Source organism: Saprolegnia parasitica (genome assembly GCF_000151545.1).
Source record: "Saprolegnia parasitica CBS 223.65 unplaced genomic scaffold supercont2.40, whole genome shotgun sequence".
Taxonomy (NCBI): domain Eukaryota; phylum Oomycota; class Saprolegniomycetes; order Saprolegniales; family Saprolegniaceae; genus Saprolegnia; species Saprolegnia parasitica.
In genome coordinates this window covers 148,662-156,789 of record NW_012156434.1, presented here as the reverse complement: position 1 = coordinate 156,789, position 8,128 = coordinate 148,662, and the positions used below count along the sequence as shown (strand labels likewise).

Sequence of the window (8,128 nt, the reverse complement as noted above, 5' to 3'; positions counted from 1 at the left end):
TGATGTCGCCGGCAATGCCATGCAGCTTGGAGCGCACGAACGTGTCAAAGTCGCTGCGCTCGGACCGGAGGCGGTTGAAAATGGCGCTAGAAACACGCGTGAGAGATGCGACATCGCTGACCGTAGCACGCACCTGCTAATGACGTCCGACTCGAGGCGGTCGGCGGCGGACCGGCCTTTCTTCGGGCGCACGAGCACGTAGATCTTGTCAATGTCGGGCGTACAGCGCAGGAGCTTTTCGATGACGACCTGCATGGCACGTGTGAGGCCAATGCTCCGTTGTCATGCATTCGTACCTTGCCGATGAAGCCTGTGCCTCCCGTGAGGAAGAGTCCTTTGCCAGCGTAGAAGTCCTCCATGCTTCCAGTCGCCACAATGGAAAATGCAAACCCAGAGCATGTCCCGATTACGAACGGTTGATGCATCATAATCGGCGCTTGATTTCGGACAAGTCCGAAATGTAATTCGTGTATCCGGATACATATCCGATTGAAATCGCAGACAAAAGATTTTTGGGATCTTCGAGATGGACGAGGACGCGGAGCTCCTCATGGGCTACGACCAAGGGCCAAAGCCGCTCGTTGGATTGGACGGCAACGCAGAAGGCAGCCTGCTCGCCTTCTACCGCTCGCGCTGCGACGCCTTCCAGGCTGAGCGTAAGGAGATGATGGATCGCTTCCGTGATCTCGAAGCGTCCCGCGAAGCTCGCCATGCGGTGGATTGGCAAAACAAGATGCACAAGCAAGAGGTATCCTCTCCGCTACAGACGCTCGACCATGCTGCCATAGATATCCGAGCTCAGGGAGGAGCTCACGCGCGTACGGGACGAGGCTCAGGGCGCGCGGGAGAGAATCGCAACCCTCGAAAGCGACAAAGCAGCGCTTAAGATCCAAGAAGCCGAAGACCGGAAGCGCATCCAGCATCTACTTAGCCTTACGCAACCCATTGCTGAAGAAGTGACCTTTTACAAGGATTGTCGCCCGGGCCATACGACGCGGTACCCCGTGCAGGACGAGTACTCAGTTGACGCCATCTCGCCCCTGTCGATGCGGTCCAACGTCAGCCTCACCGCAGAAGCGGCAGGACGTCGCGGAATCAGGAACATGTCTTCCAAGTGCTATCAGCTCACACAGCGCACCAAGCAGACGCATGCACCCCCGAGCCAACCCAACCCAAGGTAGGTGACAAGGTATGTGACACCGCTTATCATAGCACTCTAGAGTCGCGTGATCCGAACGGTTTATTTGCCAAGCGAGCAAGCAGATACGCTTTTGCAGCGAGTACAACTGCTCACAAAAGAGCTCGACGATCACAAGGCGTTATCAAGCCAGCGCATTCAGGTGCGGCACCCCACGATTTAACAGTCAATGAAGTCGACGCAGGCTCTGCTCAACGACTTGGCGCTCGTCAACGCAGAGCTTAAAAAGAGCGCGACGAGCACACAAAACAGCTCGAGTCAAATAGCGCCGAGCTCGAAAAGACGAAGCGGCTTTTGATCAAGGCAACCAAAGGTACATAACTCAATGTGTCGCAAGGCAGCTGAGTTGCACCAGACTACTTGGTTGCTCGACACAATGCTCAAGACGCCGCACGTCAGGCGCAAGAAGAAATTGTGCATTTGCACCAAGTGCAGACCCGGATCGAGAAGGAGAAGGAATTGGTACACACTCAAGCCCAGCAAGAGACTCAGGTGCGCTATACATGCCCCAACCGAGGACGCTACAAACTTGCTCGTACAGGCCATTCGCGCATCCGTGCGGGAAGAAGGCAACCAAAATGCCGAGGAGTTCCGGAAACAAGCCATGGCCCGCGAGCGCGATATCCATATCCTTAAAGTACGCGGCAGCCATCACCCTGTGGGTTTCTGCAGCGGTACAATGGTGTAGGAGCAATACGCAGCCGTCCAAGAGACGTATGGCGCGCGGATCCATAGCCTTCAATCGCGGTTAACGACGCTTCGTGGCCGCTACAAGGGCCTCGAGAACAGGCGCAATATGGAGATGGAAGGCTTCTCGCGCGATGTCGCGACACTCAAGCGACACATCGTGAAGCTCGAGAGTCTTTGCTTTGGGGCCAAGCTCACGCAAGATGAGTTGCGCGGTCTACGCGTTGGTATGTCTCTTTCCCATTATCACGTAGCGCATTACCACCGTACTAGATGAGAGCAACGTCTTTTCGTCCAACCAGCTCAACTCGGAGCTTGCACACCTCCAAGTACGTCTCGACTTTTGATTTCTATGATAGGGACGTCTAAAAAATTGACTAGAAACGCTACGCCGACTTGGCGACCGAGTTGTCCCATCACTACAATCGTTGATTGCATCCAAACCAAAGACCCCTGTAAAATGTTGCGAATTGCTCGAGGTATATACGGTACTAGGTCCAGGCGCTACTAGTACCGGTAGGTGGACTTGGGGTGCATTGGCGTCGGTCACACCCAGCGTTGGCTACTACCATTAGTATGGAATGCAAGCACCCAACGCATGACACACTTGCACAACTCGCTTGGGCAGACAAGATGCTTGATTTCTCCTGGCCTCGACAATGCGGGGTGGCTCGGTGCGCCAACTTTTGCGTGTAGACCTCCCTCGTCGTCAAGAATTGAGCTTCTTGGTGTAATCCGCTATCCACCTTGGCCCTCGCTGCACCATCATTTGTGCCTCGGCATGTGGGTTTCCCATGCGTCGTCGAGTGAACTCACGTTCCCGGCGATGACGTTTTCCCCACACCCTCGGACCTGAGGAAGCTGAGTCCGCTGACACAGATAACAGGTTAGTATGACCGGTTTGGATTGTCGGCTTGCCTCTACAATTTGTAGACGGTTAGCCCTATATGGTTTGTTTGGTTTCACCCCCACCACGGGCATATCTGCCCGTAGGCCGAATAAACCCGCGACTGGTCCTCGCACATTTTGCTTGGCATTCGACCACTTAATTGTTTCTTCACTCCTCTGCGTCAGCAGCTTCTAATAACGTTACTAGTTTCCTCGCCTCTTCACTCTCGTCAACGAGTTTACATATCCTGCGAGTACGTGCAGCTGTGGTTTGTCCCCATGCAGGGATTGCAGTAACGTCAAGGTTATTCTCTATTGATCATGTGCACAAAGGCCCTCTGGTATGGAGCTTCACGCCCCATTTTGCAATCGACGCTGCACAGTTTCGTTGCTTAAAGGGTATATAATACCCTTGGTTGCTGGTGGTGATGCTACTCAGATTTAGTTTGAATAGCTATCAACACAAGATGCGCCATTCCTACAGCAAAGTGCAAGGCAACCTATCCATGATCCATAGGAACCTCCTCGTAACACCAGCCCACAGGCGATTATTAACCCTATTGAAATATTAAAAATAAAATGTAGATATTTGTCTGAAGTGTAACATAAATCCGCTACGCATCCGGTTGAATGCGTCATCCTTTCGAAATCGACAGCGCGACGTAATCGTCTCAAGTTTGCATTTTCCATTGTGGCGACTGGAAGCATGGAGGACTTCTACGCTGGCAAAGGACTCTTCCTCACGGGAGGCACAGGCTTCATCGGCAAGGTACGAATGCATGACAACGGAGCATTGGCCTCACACGTGCCATGCAGGTCGTCATCGAAAAGCTCCTGCGCTGTACGCCCGACATTGACAAGATCTACGTGCTCGTGCGCCCGAAGAAAGGCCGGTCCGCCGCCGACCGCCTCGAGTCGGACGTCATTAGCAGGTGCGTGCTACGGTCAGCGATGTCGCATCTCTCACGCGTGTTTCTAGCGCCATTTTCAACCGCCTCCGGTCCGAGCGCAGCGACTTTGACACGTTCGTGCGCTCCAAGCTGCATGGCATTGCCGGCGACATCAACTCGGCCAGTTTGGGCATGTCGCCAGAAGATGCGGCACTCTTGATCGAGAAGGTCAACGTCGTCGTGCACTCGGCCGCCAGCGTCAGCTTCAACGAACCACTCGACGTGGCTGTCGAGGTATCTCGACAGATCTCAGATGTGACGTTACCTCTCCACTAGATGAACTGCCTGGGCGCCATGTACATGCTCAACTTTGGCAAGCGCATGAAGAACGTCGTGTCGTACGTCCACGTGTCGACCGCGTATGTCAACAGCAACCAGCGCAACTGCACGCTCGAGGAAAAGGTGCCGATTCTTTCTCCGTCCCTTGCTTCTTCACAAACACGGTGCTTCTTAGCTCTACCCGCTGGATTTCGACCCGGAGGCAGCGATTGCGGCCGTCACGAGCGTACGCAACATGGCATCGCCGTCAACTGCAATCCCACGTAGGCTGCGTCGCCCACCGAGATTGAAAAGTTGCACCTCAACTTGATCGGAACGTACCCCAACACGTACACGCTCACCAAGTCAATGGCCGAGCACATGATCATGAAGCACCGCGCGCACCTTCCCGTCGTCATCTTCCGTCCCACGATCGTCGGCGCGGCGTGGAAGGAGCCCGTGCCAGGCTGGGTACTCACTTTGACGATACCATTACTCTTTGTTGGTGTTGACGCTCTCTGTCTAGGTCGACCAGATTGCCGCTGCTGGCGCCATCTTCTTGGCCGCAGGCATGGGCATTCTCACGATCCTCCCGGGCAACCCGCGTAGCGTCGCCGACATCGTTCCGGTACAACCGCTACACTGTATATCAAACTTCTGCCACAAGCTCACGACTTCAAACCAGGTCGATTTTGTCGTCAATGGCATCCTCGTCAGCGGCTTTGCGCGCTCGAAACAACCCGCCAGTGCGCCGCCGCTCGTCGTGCACTCGGGTACATCGGACCCGCGGGGAAATCAGCTACGCTGGCGCGTGCCAATCGGTACTCTGAGTGCGTACTTTGAGCAGAACCCACCGGAGAAAGCGCTCGCCCCGTACAAGTTCTCAATGCATTCAAGCCACCAACTTTTCCAGTTGCATTGGTTCTTCAAGTATGCGCTGCCGTCGTCTGTGTATTCGACGGTCGCCAACGCATCGGGCAACCCGCACCACATGAAGCAGGCGTCGCGGCTCTGGACGCTCACGTGGCGGGCGCGGCAGCTTGTCGAGCTCTTCAAGCCTTTCACCGAGAACCAGTGGGTCTTCTCATCCGACAACCTCCTACGCTTTGCTTCCATGCCTGATTTCGCAACCGATGCCTGGTATTGCTACAAGCCTCTTGGATACATTGTCTGCAGCTCGGAGCTAGGTTTGTAAACCCGCGAGAGATCGTCTGGGAACGGTACCTCTTCAACTACTGTGTTGGCCTCAAGAAGTGGATTCTCCACGAAGACATTGTCGACGTCGACATTGAGGGCACGCAGCACACGGAGGTTTGTGTCTCCAACTACCCCACCACGCACCATGACTCTTTGCTAGATGGCGCTCAACACGGATCGCATTCTCGAGTGGGACCCGGACCACCACGCGATCTCGTTCCCGGGTCTTTTGCCTGACGTCTCGTGGGCGTTCACGTCCAGCCGCAAGCCAGGCTACACCAAGTCCGGCATCTGGGGCCGCTTCATGGGCCTCACGGGTACAACCGCATGGAAAACTGCGGCTGTCTTGACTCATGTGAGCGCAGGCTGGCGCGAGGGCATGCATCACGAGGCGAGCCACGTGCCGCGTGTACCCGCCGACTCGATCGCGTCCATTCGCAATTTGATCCTCGAGTCGCCTTCCGTGCGCGAGGCCATCGCGGCCAAAGCGGCAGCCAATCCGAAGCTTTCTCGGCGCGAGATCGAGGCCGAGGCGCTCTCGATCCTCAACCGCATGGCGTCCAACATTGACTATTCGGCTGCGCGCAAGGCGGGCTGGCTCCTCCGCAAGGTCTTTCTCCGTATGTATGTTTGCGTTGCAATCTCACACTGCTCCCAGGTGTGGCGTCACATGTACGACAAGATCGTGGTCGACGAAGCCGGCCTCGAAGCGATCCGCAACCTCGTCAAGGCCCGCGAAGGTCCGCTCGTGCTCATCCCGACGCACCGGTCGTACATGGACTTTCTCATGATGACGTACCTCTCTTTGCGTACAACATCCCGATTCCGTTTGTGCTCGCGGGCGAAGACTTTCTCAATATGGGGTATGCACGGACGCGCATCTCGCCGTCGTCGTTGATGCGCTCTGTCTAGAGCGATCTCGGACCTGCTGCGCAAGGGCGGCGCGTTTTTCATCCGCCGGTCCTTCAAGAACGACCCATTGTACTCGGCCATCTTTACCGAGTATACGCAGGTAGCACCACGCAAGAAATGTCGTCGTCACCATTATTGATGGTTGCTTAGTACTTGCTCGGGAAGGGCCACACGGTCGAGTTCTTCCTCGAGGGCACGCGTAGCCGCAGCGGAAAGCAGCTGCGCCCGCAGTTTGGCATGCTCTCGACGATCGTCAAGAGCTTTGAATCGGGCCGCGTCAAGAACGTTCGTGGCTCCATCCAGTGGCATTTATTGATCCGTTGCTGTAGATTCATATTGTGCCCGTCACCATCGACTATGACAAGCCCGTTGAGCTTGGCGTGCACCAAAAGGAGATGCTCGGCGAAGGCAAGATCAAAGAGGTACTCTCGTTTCGCGCGTTGGTGGCGTCGATGCACCCCGACGCCGTAGTCGCTCGGCGCGCTCCTCAAGTCGGCGCATGTCTTGCGCAAGGACTTTGGGTCGATCTCGGTGCAGTTTGCGCCCGCGATCCACGTCAAGGAGTTTGTCGCCGCCCACGCCAAGGCCGACGTCCGTGACCCGGTGACGAACGAGCCGATTTCGCTCGTGACGGACCTTGCATACGCAGTGACCGAGTCGCTCGTGCAAAAGGCCACGTGCACGCCGACGCACCTCGTCGCGACGATCCTCCTCCTCTTCCGCAACGGCATCTCCAAGTAGACGCACAGGTCTTGCGCACGCGACTCACATATATGGGATACTTAGAGAGCAGCTCGTGGGCCAAACCGATTGGCTCCGGTCGCAGATCGTGCAGCGTGGCGGCAGAGTGCTGAGCTGCCAAGGTCGCAGCCGCGTCGCCATTGTCGAGCGGTGCGACCTAGTAGCGCTTTGGCGACAACTTTGACTTTCTGGCGCGTAGGGCGCTGGCGCTGTTGGAAGAGTTTGTCGTTTGGCGCCGAAAGGACCTCGTCGAACCCGCCATCACCAACGTACGATCGATCGACGATCGACGCGTTCTTCTATTTCTGTGTAGCGCGACCAGTACCAGAACATGATTGGGCTCGGCTACTACCGCAACAAGGTGCTCCACTGGTTCAACGAAGAAGGCGTTCTGGCCTGCGCCTACCAAGCGCTCGCCGCCAACGCCAGCAGCGAGGTATGTCCACCCGCGCTTGCAAAACAAGTGCCGCACGATGTGTAGGGTGTGCCCACCAAAGCGTTGCTCGACAGTGCTGTCTTCGTGCACGAAATGCTCTCGATCGAGTTTGTCTCCAAGTACTACGCGGACGGCCGGGCTGTCCTCAAAAAGACACTTGCACGCATGGAAGAGCGCGGCATCTTTGCGTCAACGTACGTACTTGTCGCAGATGTTTTCGGGGCCGCAAGTGCACTGTAGGGCCGGCACGATGACGCTAACGCCGACGAGCCAGTCGATTCAAACGCTCTTGTGTGCGGCGATTTGGCCCTTCATCGACAGGTGATATCGATAACGACGACAGGTCTCGTCACCAGCGCGTCCTAGCTACTGGGTCGCGGTCACGAGTTTGTTCGTGCTCAAGTCGGGCGACGGTATGACGCCGAGCGACCTCGTTCGCCGCATGCAGTGGCTCGCCGAGACGGTAGCACGCGACGCGTGGTTTGCGAGGGTGACGTGACTGCGTGTAGATGTACCACGAGCGCATCATCGCGCATTACGAGTCGTGCTCGCTCGAGACGCTCCAGAACGCACTCGCGATCCTCGAGCGTTGGAGCGTCGTGCACATGGTCCAAGAGCCCGCCAAGACCCGCGGGGCCACGCCGCGGACCCTCGTCCTTCTCACGCAGCGTTACCACGACGTACATATGCATATCGACAATTCTGTGCAGGTACTGATTGGGACTAGGGCAAGGAACTCGACGTGCTTGCGCGGCGCCTCGCGACCTTCCGCAAGGTGCCATTGGGCGGTCCCAAGTCGATGGACATTGCGGACCTCCTCGCCGAGATCCCGGGCCTCGCCAAGCTCTAAGCAAGCAGCAT

General features: G+C 56.6%; 4 protein-coding genes across 4 annotated transcripts in view; 3 read left to right on the top strand and 1 right to left on the bottom strand.

The window, feature by feature from the left end:
• Nucleotides 1–359, bottom strand: part of SPRG_20700 (hypothetical protein) — a gene marked incomplete at both ends in the record, with an annotated part of 2,522 nt that extends 2,163 nt beyond the window's left edge. The window contains 3 exons of the mRNA XM_012348101.1: nt 38–86; nt 134–249; nt 297–359. Of these exons, the coding sequence (XP_012203491.1) occupies nt 38–86; nt 134–249; nt 297–359 (228 nt within the window). The remainder of the gene's footprint in view (nt 1–37; nt 87–133; nt 250–296) is intronic.
• A 167-nt stretch (nt 360–526) lies between these two features.
• Nucleotides 527–1,181, top strand: SPRG_08802 (hypothetical protein; the record flags this gene model as incomplete). Its single annotated transcript, XM_012348032.1, has 2 exons — nt 527–748; nt 789–1,181. The coding sequence occupies 2 exons, from the start codon at nt 527–529 to the stop codon at nt 1,179–1,181; spliced, it is 615 nt and encodes a 204-aa protein (XP_012203422.1).
• Nucleotides 1,182–1,493: 312 nt separating this feature from the next.
• On the top strand, nt 1,494–2,232 carry SPRG_08801 (hypothetical protein; the record flags this gene model as incomplete). The annotated part of the gene is made up of 5 exons (XM_012348031.1): nt 1,494–1,511; nt 1,554–1,690; nt 1,740–1,835; nt 1,887–2,112; nt 2,159–2,232. The coding sequence occupies exons 3-5, from the start codon at nt 1,803–1,805 to the stop codon at nt 2,230–2,232; spliced, it is 333 nt and encodes a 110-aa protein (XP_012203421.1). The 5' UTR covers nt 1,494–1,511; nt 1,554–1,690; nt 1,740–1,802.
• Nucleotides 2,233–3,456: 1,224 nt separating this feature from the next.
• SPRG_08800 (hypothetical protein) lies at nt 3,457–8,117 on the top strand (the record flags this gene model as incomplete). Its single annotated transcript, XM_012348030.1, has 24 exons — nt 3,457–3,542; nt 3,590–3,705; nt 3,753–3,957; nt 4,000–4,125; nt 4,178–4,228; nt 4,270–4,452; nt 4,508–4,609; nt 4,667–5,121; nt 5,169–5,292; nt 5,339–5,495; nt 5,544–5,788; nt 5,837–6,041; nt 6,093–6,190; nt 6,241–6,375; nt 6,420–6,512; nt 6,562–6,827; nt 6,877–6,981; nt 7,031–7,100; nt 7,145–7,267; nt 7,313–7,461; nt 7,508–7,588; nt 7,634–7,730; nt 7,777–7,947; nt 7,995–8,117. The coding sequence occupies exons 1-24, from the start codon at nt 3,480–3,482 to the stop codon at nt 8,115–8,117; spliced, it is 3,543 nt and encodes a 1,180-aa protein (XP_012203420.1). The 5' UTR covers nt 3,457–3,479.
• Nucleotides 8,118–8,128: the final 11 nt, after the last annotated feature.